General features: G+C 39.5%; 1 protein-coding gene across 7 annotated transcripts in view; it reads right to left on the reverse strand.

Moving 5' to 3' along the window:
• Positions 1-2,433: 2,433 nt before the first annotated feature.
• The window catches only part of LOC126213404 (zinc finger protein 724-like), a 108,143-nt gene continuing 94,676 nt past the window's right edge, over positions 2,434-15,900 (reverse strand). For 6 of the 7 annotated variants that reach the window (XM_049941127.1, XM_049941126.1, XM_049941124.1 and 3 more), the window contains one exon: positions 2,434-4,457. In XM_049941127.1, coding sequence (XP_049797084.1) covers positions 3,146-4,457 — 1,312 coding nt within the window. In that variant the 3' untranslated portion in view covers positions 2,434-3,145. The remainder of the gene's footprint in view (positions 4,458-15,900) is intronic. The other variant, XM_049941128.1, reaches the window with a different exon arrangement.

Raw genomic sequence — 15,900 nt, forward strand, 5'->3', positions numbered from 1 at the left:
CCAAAAACAACTGGCTGTGGATTCAGTCCTCTCAACGTTCAGCCTTACTCAACATAAATTATCACTATTTTTTAGAAAGAATAATAAACTTTTAAACTTGTGCAAAGTTTCAAGACAAATAGCACCTGAGAACATACTATAAATACCGCTGATCAATCATCTTGACTGCAGAGGCATCGAACCTTGGTCCCTGTTGCAATTGTCTCCACATGAGTGCTAACTTTTGCAGCATTCAAGCAGAAACGACCAGACAATATGAACTACCATCTTTGTCTTTTCACACTGATTTAATTTTCCTTCACTACATTACAGACACTGTTCGTCCTGTGGACAACTAGTCACAGTACCACTCCACCATGCTATGCAGCAACTTTGGTTTAATAGAAGTGCAGCTATGCTGAAAAAAAATTTGGTACCCCTGATCATACTGATGCTGATAGCTGTGATAAAGCTCCCCAGCAAGCTTCATTCATTGTTACACAGTATAATGAGATCCTAGTATGTGCGGCTCACTCACACTGAGGATAACCTTTTGGCTACCAACTGACAAATCCATAATATAGTCACTGTGCCAATACGGCAATATTAGAGACTTAAAAACGCGATCCAGCGTGACTTAATAACTATACACAGGGAACTGTGGAAACTGACTGCTACTTTGGAAGTAACCAAAGCTTCACAGATTTTGTTGTACAGCAGCCACGCAACAGTTGCATGTTAACACCTTTCTCCTACCATTCAGCCAAAACTGCAAAAGAGAATCAGCCCTAACTTAGTGCCAGCTGAAACCTTCGAGCAAACCATAACTAGTAATTCATTTCATGCATCAGTACACAAGCAAATGACCAACTCCATGTAGGAATCAACCTTGCTGTATTATTGCACTGGTGGTATTGTAAAACTGTCAAGATCGATAGATGTGTTAACTGTACAGCTATCCCCGTCAATAATCTGCACCATTTGCAAATCTGAGTGTTATCGCCTTCTCTTTCCCTGTCACCTGTGTAGCTTCTTATGAATGCAATGTTTGGCATCGGATATCCTGATTGTTTGCTAGGGTTGCACATCAGACTGTCATGTAGTTCGAATTTCAACTGTGCATTCACACTATTTATTACAAGCATCCTACTTTATTACCCTCACTACTGTCCCAAATTGTGAAATTGCATTAATTTTAGAGGAAACAAAAGAACTCCCTTGCTCTTGCACTGTTGTTGCAATGTACAAACCTTTATTTATGCCGACTGCGAACAAATTACCGTATTTGGTAGCACAGCCAACTATAGTAGCAGTTCTCTGCTCTGGCCATACAATTACACTTCAGACTTCTTAGTTTCTCTAACAGTAGACTTATTCAACTTTCTTATTATAATGTATCACACCCACCATTAGGTTATCTGTTCATTTAACTTACACACACAACAGCTTTGAACTTTCCTGTTAATTTCCCTGAAACACCTTTTGTGCTGGCACCCAACCAACAGACTGCCTACACTACCAAAAAAAATGAAAGACTCGCCTTCATTGATGAATACTAGCTTGGGAAAATTGCAAGTTACCATTGACCACGACACTGCTTACATCACTGAGTGAAGTAAGCTGGATTACCTACATTGAGTGGTTGCCTTGGTGTCGTCATCTCCCAGTCACTGTAGTTGTCCTCAGATTGGTTATGTTGTTGTTGTTGTCTTCCGTCCTGAGACTGGTTTGATGCAGCTCTCCATGCTACTCTATCCTGTGCAAGCGTCTTCATCTCCCAGTACCTACTGCAACCTACATCCTTTTGAATCTGCTTAGTGTATTCATGTCTTGGTCTCCCTCTATGATTCTTACCCTCCACGCTGCCCTCCAATACTAAATTGGTGATCCCTTGATGCCTCAGAACATGTCCTACCAACCAATCCCTTCTTCTAGTCAAGTTGTGCCACAAACTTCTCTTCTCCCCAATCCTATTCAGTACCTCCACATTAGTTACGTGATCTACCCACCTTATCTTCAGCATTCTTCTGTAGCACCACATTTCGAAAGCTTCTATTCTCTTCTTGTCCAAACTATTTATCGCCCATGTTTCACTCCCATACAAGGCTACACTCCATACAAATACTTTCAGAAATGACTTCCTGACACAAATCTATACTCGATGTTAACAAATTTCTCTCATATGTAATCCAGGATATTGTGAATTATTGAGATCAACGGAACCAGTGGTGCATGAGCAGCAGCTGTTGGGTAATTTGATACTTAAGTAGATTTTGGACGCTGGCACAATTCAGTCACGACTCTCGTTTACGACTAAGCATTAGGAGATTGGATGCTAATATGTATTAGTTTGTTTACATTGTATAATTTTGTCATTTTTCAAAATGGGAGAGCATTACTTTCCACTTAGATAAGGACAAAACCAATGAGGTAGGATTTAACAATCAGTACCAATTAAGTACATGAAACAATATTTAATAAAACATCTGGTGCAACATACTTCCAGAAACATGTAAACAACTTGCCAAGTCCCTATCATGTAGAACTGTCTACGCATTGTGTTCCAAATGTGGACAATCATGCTATTGAGCAGGTTGTTATATTTGTTGTTACATTTACTAATACAGGATTAGTACTAACAGAACAAATGTACACACTATTAATGACACAGAGGAAATCTCTTGAGAAAACATAACCGAGTAAAATAATTGCCATAATCATATTTCTCCAGTGTTAAGTTTACTAGTCTGAGTGAAGGAACTGCCATGAATATATGGGTACCCAATTGCTGACATTGTTCCTAAAATGCAGAGTTACAAGTAATACATGATGATTATGTTAGGGATAATAATCAGAAGGTCATGACATTTCCTTGGCCTTATACTGAATATTGCATGCTACTTATGATTACTGACAAAAGTAAGGATTTATCACAATTCAGATTCCTCTTGTCTCAAGATCGATAGGAAAAAATAGCAGTGTTAATGACAGTAACATATTTGATTCACGTTTGAGGCACATTTAGGAATACAATTTCTTGGCATTTCAAGCTGCAGATATGGATTTTTATACTGTCATTTTATCTGCTACCACTCTAAAGTACACATAATTACACATTTTTTCACAATTCTACCACATTCTACTGTTATTTCACAGTCATTAAAATTTATTGTCTCCCTGCTACATCCATTATTTCACAGGCCTTGAGAGCACCAACCAGGGATACCTGTTTGCTTAAACTAACACCTACTTGTTTCATTCTCAAGTGGAGTAATGCATGTGTCTTGAGAGTACCCAACTGAGTGAAGCTTCTGTCACAGATAACACATTTATGAGGTTTTTTTCCAGTGTGAATTAATACATGCCTATTGAGAGTGTCTGACATAGCAAAAGATTTCGCACAAATCTCACATTTGTGAGGTTTCTTTCCAGTGTGAATTAATGTGTGTTTCTTGAGATTGCCTGACATAGCAAAAGCTTTCCCACAAACCTCACATTTGTGAGGTTTCTCTCCAGTGTGGAAGAATGTGTGTTTCTTTAGATCGCCTAACATTGTAAAACATTTCCCACAAATCTCGCATTTGTGAGGTTTCTTTCCAGTGTGAATTAACGTGTGTTTCTTGAGATCACCTAACATAGTAAAAGATTTCCCACAGATTTCACATTTGTGAGGTTTCTCTCCAGTGTGAATCAATGTATGAGTCTTCAGATGACATAACTGGGCGAATGACTTGCCACAAATATCACATTTGTGAGGTCTTTTCCCGGTGTGTATCAGTGCATGCCTCTTGAGATCACACGACCTAGCAAACAATTTGCCACAAATATCACATTTGTGGGTTCTGTTTGCAGTAAGTAGATCAGCCTGGGCAGTGACATTAACAGCTGTAGATGAAGCTCCATAATCATTTGATTTCTCCATCTCATTTCTCACATGTGTGTAACGCCTGTCATTAGAGGACTTCTTTGAAGCTTTCGAAGTTTCCTTATATGAAGACTGCTCGTTGTGTTCTGTAACAGAAACTTCTGGCTCACTATCCAAGAAGATACTGCTTTGATGATGATCACTAGAGCCATATTTTTCATGGTTGCCAGCAGGTAAGACAGAATTCTCACTCATTCTCAAATGGTTTTTCAAACAAACATTACTCTGAAATACCTCACCACACCACTTACAAACATACAAAGGTGGTTGCGTACCGTCAATGTGCACAAACACATGCATTATGAGTCTGTATTTGGAAGAAAAGCTTTGTCGGCAGAAATTACAGCTATATACATGAAATTCCGTTTTCATTGTACTACAGTCGTATCGGGTAGCAACTGAGCACTCCTTATCAATAATCACATCTTCTGTATTGGGACCCAGCTCGTGTGTTGACGTCTTCATGTCTATCACCAACTTATCCTGGAATAGCCCATGGTGATAAGTTTCTTCACATAATATGCCACAGCTCCCACCAGTACTCTGAGTCAATCTGAAGAGTAAGGAGAAGAATGTTAAATAATGATATACAAACAACAAAGAAACAATATTTGAGTGTCCATAAATCAAGTACTATAGGCCACAAGTCATAAAAGTGTATAAGAAATTACATATTCAGTAACTGTTAGTAATTTAAAATTACAATATTCACCAGAAGGAAAGAAATGATGAAGTAAACGTGGTTTAAAACAAAAATAACCAGACGAAACTCAATAATGATCAATATGAACCACTGCAGATTTTATGTGTAATTATTAAAATGGTTCAAATGGCTCTAAGCACTATGTCACTTAACATCTGAGGTAATCAGTCCCCTAGACTTAGAACTACTTAAATCCAAGTAACCTAAGGACATCACACACATCCACACTGCCTTCGTAAGAAGAAGTTGATCCGAGGCGTTCTAAGTGGTTGTAACTAAACTGACAGTGTTCGGGGTGCTGCAATATGGGCTCTATACTTTGCAGGATGCAAAAACATTGTAGCATGTTCATTAACTGGTGTCCTCACGGAGTATGCTGAAAAGTAATTTTTCACTTTCTACCACTAGGTGAAAATATGTTGCTATAAGCATCCAGAATGAGTTACCAGTGCAGGACAATAGGAAAAACGACCAGAGCAATGATAATGGTGTTTCTGGTGTGTTTATGAGGATATTATCAGGTGTTACATGTTCAAAATGGTCTACCGACTCTGCAACATGCTGTATCCATGAGACGAGATGGTTAACAGTTGCCTACAGCATATCCAGTGTATCTCACATCAAAATAATGGTGCAGACACTGTTATGTTCTTGAAATGCAGGAATCGCGTTGCATAACAAGGTCCTTATCAAGTTCAGATGTCACTGTACACCGAAGGGGTCCATTATGTGTCATTGTCTCCAAGAAACGCTGACAGAATGAAGGGGCTTGTGAAACCACACCACATTCACATAAGCTGAGTGCAGTGGATGTTCCGGCACAAGATTTGGGAGGACAAACCCATATGTGACAGTTCTGTGCATTCACAGCCCCATGCAAAGCAAAATATGCTTTGTCCATCCAAAAGTTACTCATTTCCCCGCATGCCAAAAATGAAGGTCAAAGTCACTTGAAGCCTATCTTGGGGCTTCTTTAGCAGCACATAGAGATACTAATGTAAAATGTGCCACAAAATCTTTTGAACTGTTGACCAGGTGGTGGGGTGGTGGTGGTAGACAGTCAGAGGCAGAAGTGAGGGAGAGGGAGAGGGAGAGGGAGAGGCAGAAGTGAGGGAGAGGGAGAGGGAGAGGCAGAAGTGAGGGAGAGGGAGAGGGAGAGGGAGAGGCAGAAGTGAGGGAGAGGGAGAGGGAGAGGCAGAGGCAGAGGCAGAGGCAGAGGCAGAGGCAGAGGCAGAGGCAGAGGCAGAGGCAGAGGCAGAGGCAGAGGCAGAGGCAGAGGCAGAGGCAGAGGCAGAGGCAGAGGCAGAGGCAGAGGGAGAGGGAGAGGGAGAGGGAGAGGGAGAGGGAGAGGGAGAGGGAGAGGGAGAGGGAGAGGGAGAGGGAGAGGGAGAGGGAGAGGGAGAGGGAGAGGGAGAGGGAGAGGGAGAGGGAGAGGGAGAGGGAGAGGGAGAGGGAGAGGGAGAGGGAGAGGGAGAGGGAGAGGGAGAGGGAGAGGGAGAGGGAGAGGGAGAGGGAGAGGGAGAGGGAGAGGGAGAGGGAGAGGGAGAGGGAGAGGGAGAGGGAGAGGGAGAGGGAGAGGGAGAGGGAGAGGGAGAGGGAGAGGGAGAGGGAGAGGGAGAGGGAGAGGGAGAGGGGGGGGGGATATCCTGTGACAACTCTACAGGCATCTGCTGCATGGTCGGCTGTAGCTAAAAGCAACTTCACCAACTGATATTGGAATCTGCTGCACCACTCAATTCACGTATTTCTTCAAATTTCTTGAACATATTCTTCAACACATTAATTCACACAGAGCCACTTCACAGCCATTTCTTTCAATGATATTCCTGCAACGTAGTGCTACTGGTCTGATAAAACAACTGTACCACCAGTGCATGGCGTTTCTTCTCAATAGCCACTTCATTTCATATGGAAGGCAGAAACCTTAACGAGGGTGTATACCTGGACAAGACAAAAAAATTCCCCAATTTCCCAGTTAGAAACGCCCTTTCTAGAGTGAAAACTTTTTACTAGGTGGAAGCACATTTTTCCATGTTAAAAGATGGTATCATTTCCCTAGGAGCTGTAAATCTTATGAATCCCTTGAATGGTTATGGATTTGTAAACCTGTATAGATCTTCCTGGCAGTATAGGAATCTCAACCTAGCAAAAATCGAAGCATTTTTGAAAATTCTTTGATGTGTGGAAACATATGCCCTAGATAATTTCGTATCACGAAAGTATGAACACGAATTCCACCACTTACATCATGGTAGCTTCCAAAGCACTCAAATAAAGATTGTGACGTGCTTTTGTCGACCAAGCATAGCTCGTGTCACATGATCTCGCCAGCCAATGACAGCAGATATTCAGAGGGTATGAAACGTCATGTCAGCCAGTAACAACATGAATGTTACGCTGTGCAAACACACAAATAGGAAAAGTTAATGGTTTAAACTAATATACATCAGTACACCCACAATAAACGCAAAGTTTTCATATATAATATTGACTTTCGAAAAAATTTTTGCTGTTTTTCCGAGGGTATGGTTACAAGAGCACCAGCGTCAAATGCAGCAGCTTAATATTTCTGACGAGCACAGACACTTCATTCCTTATGTGTTCTGTAGAGCACTGATTTTTTACATAGATCACTCAAGAACTTACTTCACACTTGTTTTTGAAAAGCAACTATACTTTCTGTCACCATTATTGCATAATCTGTAATCAGTGAAAGAACTAAAATAAATATGAAAGACTAAACTCGAAACTTTGTTATCTTTTGTGTATTACCTTTTCAAGATATGTGGAAATGCAAATGTGCAGTCAAAATTTAGATTTATGTCATGGTCTTCTGGGACCATAATTTATCCATATGGCTGGACAGGAGCGTTAAGTTTTGAATGGGAATCTAATGATTTAATAAATTCATCACACGTTCTCAAACATTACATCTTGCATAAAATGAAATTTACTTTGAAATTAACGCTTCTGAAACAAACATTCGCAATATTTCCCCTGTCCAGTTGTAAATGTAAGCAATTACGACGTCACTCATCAAAATGAGTCCAGGAATGAGACTTATTGAAAGCAGTTCGTTGTTACAAAGCATTGCAGAATCTTTAACACTGTTGTCAGCAGGTGCTTGTGTGTGCACGGGTGGTGGTTGTGGTGAATGGCCCATTTTCCTTGTAACAAGAGAATTATTTTGGTGATATTCCCCCGTTTTTGTTTTATTGCTGCAGTATTATTCTGCAGTGGCGGGCTACAGTAAAATTTTTAATTAGTATATCAGTTCTTAGGAATCAAAATTACAAAAATTTTGCTGAAAAATAAAATAAAAATTGCTGGAAATCGGAAAAATCCCTCGTCCGGATCTGAACAGACTTGAGTCCTTTTTGCATGGATATATTAAACAGAAGATGTACAGCAGTAACCCCAAAACCATTTCTGAGCTGAAAACATATATTCAGATGGTCATCGACGATACTGATGTTCCCATACTTCAGTGGGTCTTCCAGAATTTTGCTATTTGGCTGTACCACTTCATCGCCAATGATGGCAGCCATATCAACCGAATATCTGTAGAGGAGTTTACATTTTGAATAAAGTGTGTGAACGCTGTAGTTTGCAACTAATTTACGATATTTTTCATATAGTTCAATAACTGTCACCTTGTATGTTTCCTAAGTTACAGACTGGGGACTGGGCACTGGGCTATGGGCTGCATGTCCCTCACCGTTACCTGTATTTTGACGGAGTAATTCAATTACATATGTTGGTGTGGCTTTCTGCCCAAGTTGAAAGTGAGATTATTTCTTTTGTTATAATGCATAGGAAGGTGAAATCACTGTTAATGTTCAACATCCTTCCCCACAGTATCACTCCCTCCTTGACTCTCTCATTCTTTTATGGAAACAATTTGTGGTCAAGAGAAAATTTAAGGGACCACTGATTGAAGCTTTCACCTTTTCCTGATCTTTGTTTACTGTACAGTGTACATCATTAAGGTACATAGACTTTAGAACCATTTAGTCTGAATGTCTAATCAAATATATTTACTTTGCGATTGATCAAAATGTTTGCGGGTACTCACTTTATTGGTTACTAGTATTAACTGCTTATGGTGTTACACATTGTGTCAATGATGAATTGCAAATTGTAGTTTAAAAAGGAAACAATGAAATGGTCTTGCATCCAAATTTCCAAGTCAGCAGGTTAATGCATAATATTCTATCCCACTGATTTCTGAACTCAGTGTTCAAAAAATATTTGCATGTCTCGTACCCATTTAGGTACATTTCTTATACACCTGCTGTCAGATAGGACAAGTTACACAGCACAGAGGTCTAGTGAACCCTTTTAGATATTACTCAGAAGACTGAAGCTTTCACGATCTACAGATGGCAAGTTCTGACTATCAACTTTAGAGTCCTCTAAACACAACTAATAAGACCATTCCAGACTTAATTTATCAGACTGGTTTGTAGAGTGGGCAATCACAGCCAAACTTCGACAATTTTTCAAAGAAAATTCCGCCCTGACTGTATGAATGATTTTTATTAAATCTGTGACTGGTTTCGCACCAGTTATCGGTGCATCCTCAGGCAATCTGTACAAAAAATAATATATTATGAGCTCATATAAACTATTTGATCCCCAATTCTGAGGTGTTCTTTTAAATAGCCAGTTTTTTGAATGAAACAACAAAGTACTCACATACGCCATTTATAACATAGTAATGTTGAACATTGCCCTGTAGCCACTGCCTACCACTCACATCCAATATACTGTCATCTGGTGAAAGCAGTGGTTAAAACTTTAAAAAAAAATTTAAAAAGATTTTAATGATGGGAGCGGCAATGACCTAGCAAATAAAATACGCACTGCCGAAATGTTGCAGTGGCATACAGGTGGTTAGTGCATTCCAGCAATCATAAGAAGTCACTCTGTTTCTTGCAGTCTGTCACCCAGATAAACCATATGCTGACCCACCTATCAACATGATTCTGCTTACAGCTGGTAAGATACAAATTATAGTAACTATAGAGTAATTTACAGTCCTTGCCTGGTTTCATGATATTACACTACATTGCATTACATTAACACCTGATCCACAGATCATGTATATGACATTTTGTAATGTGGAATTTTTCAGTTTAACATTAGGTTTCTTAACACAATGCAATTTTTTTTACAATAAGTATTTCATATTTAGAGACTCATCTACTGAGGAGACAACATCATCATTCATAAATTCTTTTGATTTGTTCTTAGATGCTGGTTGGCTATCTGGTAGACAATCAAAGATTTTTGTGGCAGCATAATTCATCTCTTCCTGTGCCCAAGTCAGATTTAGCCCAGTGCACTTTGCTATTATCTTTGAACTGTGATTCGTCATTAATAACAAATTTAGTAAGTGAACGTACGTATTGTGAAAGTACTGCGAATGTCCCAAGTTTCTTAAATAAGTGTCTACAAGGTTATCTTGGGTGCTCTCCAACTATTAATCTGCTTTTGTGCAATGAGTACTTTTTCTCTTAATGATGAGTTTCCCCAAAACTTGATGCTATATGAGAGCAGTGGATGAAAATGGGCGTTGCAGGTTAATTTACTGATATGTTTGTCACCAAAATTTGCAATAACCCTAATAGCTTCAGTTGCTGAACTGAAATGTTTCATCAGCTCATCGATTTGCTCCTTCAAATTTATTTCTCATCAATGCACACACCCAGAAATTTCGAATATTCTGCTTAGCAACAGATTTGTGATCAAAATCTATATTTAAGAAATGGTATTATGCTATTTACTGCACAGAACAGTATTTATTGTGTTTTCTAAAAATTTATTGTGAGACCATCTGCAGACAACAACTTCATAATTTCCAGAAAGACAATTCAAAATTTCCTCAGCTAATTCTTGTTTCTTGGGTGTGATTACAGTATAATCAGAAAAATAACTAGCTTTGCATCTTCATGAATATAGAGTGTGAAGTCGTTAATACATATTAAGAAAAAATGGGGAACAAAGCTGAACGCCATGGAACACCATTCTTGATACTTCCCCAGTTACAGTCGCACACTATCTCTACTGTTAATTTCAACCTTCTGCATTCTTCCACTTAAATATGAATTTCTCTGAGTGCTGCTTTCCTGTACTACCTATGCAGCAAAACCAATAACCAATGTCACATTGAAAGAAGTCATACTTCAAAGTCTTTCTTTCTGTCAGATTATTTCAGAATATCTAAATTGAAAACCCCACAAACAATAATGTGATTCTCTCTGACTGCCAATGGCATAATAAAGAATCCAAGTACTTCAGAAATCGCTGGAAATTTCCCAATGGGGACCTATACACAGCTACAATCAATTAGTTTAAGCTCACAGACACATGTTTCTATACGTCACTCTACACAATATTTTTCTTGTTTCTATATTTTTCATACTGTCTTTAATTTTAACGTATGGAGTCCCCTCTATGACCTCTAATTACCCCCTCCCCTCTACTCACACAGTCCCCTCCCTCTTGCCCCTCCATTCCACTACCTTTCTCCTCTGCTTTTCTTCTCCCTCCACTCCCCTTGCCTCTTCATTCCCCTTCCCTTCCGCTCAATGATACCCTGTCCACCTTTTCTGCACTAATAGGGCAGTATCACAATCGTGTGTTCCATTTCTGTTGCTAAGCTGTGAAGTTCATATCGATTATAAAGATGGCAATGACACCTGACAACACCTGACAACCTCCACCTTAGGATAGTAGCATTAAATTTACTTTCCTCTTCAAGCTCATATGGAATTTCCTCCTCCTTTGTTCTTTAACTAGGAAATTTCTCCTTTATTGTGGAATTGTAACTGGCATTGTCGATGACAATCAGACAGTCCTCATTGAATAGACTCAATAAAGGTAAACACAAGGATTGAAATACGCCGCTGCTAAGTTCTTCATGATAATCATTGGTTTTAGGGCATGTAAATAATAGCTTTTGGTAAAGCCATATTTGGATCATCCTACATGACAGTAAGCGAGTTTCCTTTGCCATACAGTACTTTCATTCTATTATTTCTTTTTGAACTGTCATATGTTTAGTGCATTATTTTGATTGAGCCACATCTGACCAAAATAAATAATACAGAAACAATTATTTCCTTTCCTGAGGCTGTGAATTTATCTCAGAGAAGTAGTACTATTTACTACACTATCAGATCCTCTATTGGGGTGCATCTTTCGTCATTCCATTTGTTGTATGTGTATCCCAAAGGTTTCAGGATTCTTCCCCTTGATTGGTGACACCCTGTGAAAGCTATCTTACAATTTACAGCATCATCTACATTTTTCCTTGTAGGAGAGTCGCCATAGTCAAGAAATTTCAATATAGTACAAACAGCACAGCAAACGCATTGTTGTGGCCAAGATAGACACGAAGCCCACACCTACGACAGTAGTACAAGTCTATATGCCTACTAGCTCCGCAGATGACGAAGAAATTGAAGAAATATATGATGAAATAAAAGAAATTATTCAGATAGTGAAGGGAGACGAAAATTTAATAGTCATGGGTGACTGGAATTCGATAGTAGGAAAAGGAAGAGAAGGAAACGTAGTAGGTGAATATGGATTGGGGCTAAGAAATGAAAGTGGAAGCCGCCTGGTAGAATTTTGCACAGAGCACAACTTAATCATAGCTAACAATTGGTTCAAGAATCATAAAAGAAGGTTGTATATATGGAAGAATCCTGGAGATACGAGAAGGTATCACAGATAGATTACATAATGGCAAGACAGAGATTTAGGAACCAGGTTTTAAATTGTAAGACATTTCCAGGGGCAGATGTGGACTGACCACAATCTATTGGTTATGAACTGCAGATTAAAACTGAAGAAACCGCAAAAAGGTGGGAATCCAAGGAGATGGGACCTGGATAAACTGACTAAACCAGAGGTTGTACAGAGTTTCAGGGAGAGCATAAGGGAACAATTGAAAAGAATAGGGGAAAGAAATACAGTAGAAGAATGGGTAGCTTTGAGGGATGAAGTAGTGAAGGCAGCAGACGATCAAGTAGATAAAAAGATGAGGGCTAGTAGAAATCCTTGGGTGACAGAAGAAATACTGAATTGAATTGACGAAAGGAGGTAATACAAAAATGCAGTAAATGAAGCAGGCAAAAAGGAATACAAACGTCTCAAACATGAGATCGACAGGAAGTGCAAAATGGCTAAGTAGGCATGGCTAGACGACAAATGTAAGGATGTAGAGGCTTATCTCACAAGCAGTAAGATAGATGGTGCCTACAGGAAAATTAAAGAGACCTTTGGAGAATAGAGAACCACTTGTATTAATATTAAGAGCTCAGATGGAAACCCAGTTCTAAGCAAAAAAGGGAAAGCAGAAAGGTGGAAGGAGTATATTGAAGGTCTATGCAAGGGCGATGTACTTGAGGGTAATGTTATAGAAGTGGAAGAGGATGTAGATGAAGATGAAATGAGAGAAACGATACTGCATGAAGAGTGTGACAGAGCACTGTAAGACCTGAGTCGAAACAAGGCCCTGGGAGTAGACAACATTCCATTAGAACAACTGATGGCCTTGGGAGAGCCAGTCCTGACAAAACTCTACCATCTGGTGAGCAAAATGTATGAGACAGGCGAAATACCCTCAGACTTCAAGAAGAATACAATAATTCCAATCCCAAAGAAAGCAGGCGTTGACAGATGTGAAAATTACCGAACTATCAGTTTAATAAGTCACAGCTGCAAAATACTAACGCGAATTCTTTACAGATGAATGGAAAAACTGATAGAAGCCAACCTCTGGGAAGATCATTTTGGATTCCGTAGAAATATGGGAACACGTGAGGCAATACTGACCCTACGACGTATTTTAGAAGCTAGATTAAGAGAAGGCAAACCTACGTTTCTAGCATTTGTAGACTTAGAGAAAGCTTTTGACAATGTTGACTGGAATAATCTCTTTCACATTCTAAAATACAGGGAGCGAAAGGCTATTTACAATTTGTACAGAAACCAGATGGCAGTTATAAGTCAAGGGACATGAAAAGGAAGCAGTGGTTGGGAAGGGAGTGAGACAGGGTTGTAGCCTCTCCCTGATGATGTTCAATCTGTATATTGAGCAAGCAGTAAAAGAAACAAAAGAAAAATTCGGAGTAGGTATTAAAACTCATGGAGAATATATAAAAACTTTAAGGTTCGCCAATGACATTGTAATTCTGTCAGAGACAGCAAAGGACTTGGAAGAGCAGTTGAATGGAATGGACAGTGTCTTTTAAAGGAGGATATAAGATGAACATCAACAACAGCAAAACGAGGGTAATGGAATGTAGTCGAATTAAGTCGGGTGATGCTGAGGGAATTAGATTAGGAAATCAGACACTTAGTATTAAAGGAGTTTTGCTATTTGGGGAGTAAACTAACTGATGATGGTCGAAGTAGAGAGGATATAATATGTAGACTGGCAATGGCAAGATAAAAGTTTCTGAAGAAGAGAAATTTGTTAACATCGAATATAGATTTAAGTGTCAGGAAGTCGTTTCTGAAAGTATTTGTATGGAGTGTAGCCATGTATGGAAGTGAAACATGGACGATAAATAGTTTGGACAAGAAGAAAATAGAAGATTTCGAAATGTGGTGCTACAGAAGAATGTTGAAGATTAGATGGCTAGATCACATAACTAATGAGGAGGTACTGAATAGAATTGGGGAGAAGAGGAGTTTGTGGCACATCACCAATTTAGTATTGGAGGGCACAGTGGAGTGTAAAAATCGTAGAGGGAGACCAAGAAATGAATACACTAAGCAGATTGAGAAGGATGTGGGCTGCAGTACGTACTGGGGGATGAAGAAGCTTGCACAGGATAGATTAGCATGGAGAGCTGCATCAAACCAGTCTCAGGACTGAAGACCACAACAACAACAATAACAGCAACGACGACGACGAACATCCTTCTACACATCTTCGAAATCCTTTTCCTGGACACCGGTTTCCATCGACCGCACTTCTGCAAATATTCTCAGTAAAGTTCAGTGGTCAAACACCAGATACCTATGCTGAAGTCTGCAGAGCTATAAGATTTCCTCTCTTTTCGCTTAGTCTTTAAGGTCATAAAGAAATCCGTTTACCTAGTATAACACTATGTGCTGGCTATGTGTGTTTTGGAACGAAGTCATCTTAACTCAGAAATAAAAATTGCCATACTAATCAATGAAAATCACTGCTCTCTTAGCAAACATATGCTTCTTTCAGGGTGCACAAGTGAATGTTGGATAGAGAGTGTAAAAAAAAAAAAATTTGCAAAGCCATGCCAACAGCAGCATGAATTAAGCACAGCATTACCATATGACCATGTCTGTCCGGTACCCATTGCTTATTATGCTATTCCGAAGGCACCTATGGTGGAAATGACACTGTGGCAAAAGTATGAGCTTAGAGACATGGACCAAGCCAAAAAATAGGCCAAAGGGTGCTCATTGACATCCAAAAACTGGAGGGAAGATGAAGGCTTTGAAAACTGGCATAACCCTCTGAACCACAATTGTTGCTCCCTGATGTAGAGAAGCACGAACTATATGCAAGGAAGCAATCTTGTTTTCTTTCGGAAGTTACAGGTGACAAGTTTCTGCAAGCCCAGTGCATGTCTTAGCCTAGTGACTGAGAATGAAGGATCATTGTGCAAGGGTTTCACAAAGCAAGACGATGTGATAATGGGTGGAACTGGAACCAGTATTGACATGGGTCGGGTCTACAAATTGAGTACAACCTGCTAAAAATATCATCTGCACCCAATCTTACAAACGTGGGCTTGGTTCCTGCTTTCATGGGGGTTAGGTTTGCCCCAACTTAACAGTTTTGTCAGGAAGGTCAATAAGGTCAATATTGAGTTAGATCAGCTGCTTTGGGCAGCTACTTTGTAAGGTATGCCTTTAGTTCCTATTGATACTATTAGCAGGTGGGACTTCACAAGGTGTGGCCTGCATCTCAGTAGGAAAGAAAAGGGTAAATTGGTAGTGATGATAGCTAAATTTTTAAGCGGAGTACTCAAACTCAGGGAAGTACCTCTTTTTTAAGGCTAAGATCAGTGTCCAATGATTCGACACTGAATGAAATTAAGCTTAATGAGAATGTCAGACAGGTGGGCACTACACATTCTCATGAAAGTATAGTGAAAAATAATGTTAGACCATCGCATCAGAATGTCGGGATTAAAACATTGAATCAGATGAGCTTCTTTTTTGTTTAGAAGATTTAGAAGCAGAGTGGAAAAGATGTAACATGGCTGTGTAAACACGATATCACCAA

The sequence above is a fragment of the Schistocerca nitens genome, chromosome 11 (genome assembly GCF_023898315.1).
Source record: "Schistocerca nitens isolate TAMUIC-IGC-003100 chromosome 11, iqSchNite1.1, whole genome shotgun sequence".
Classification (NCBI taxonomy): Eukaryota; Metazoa; Arthropoda; class Insecta; order Orthoptera; family Acrididae; genus Schistocerca; species Schistocerca nitens.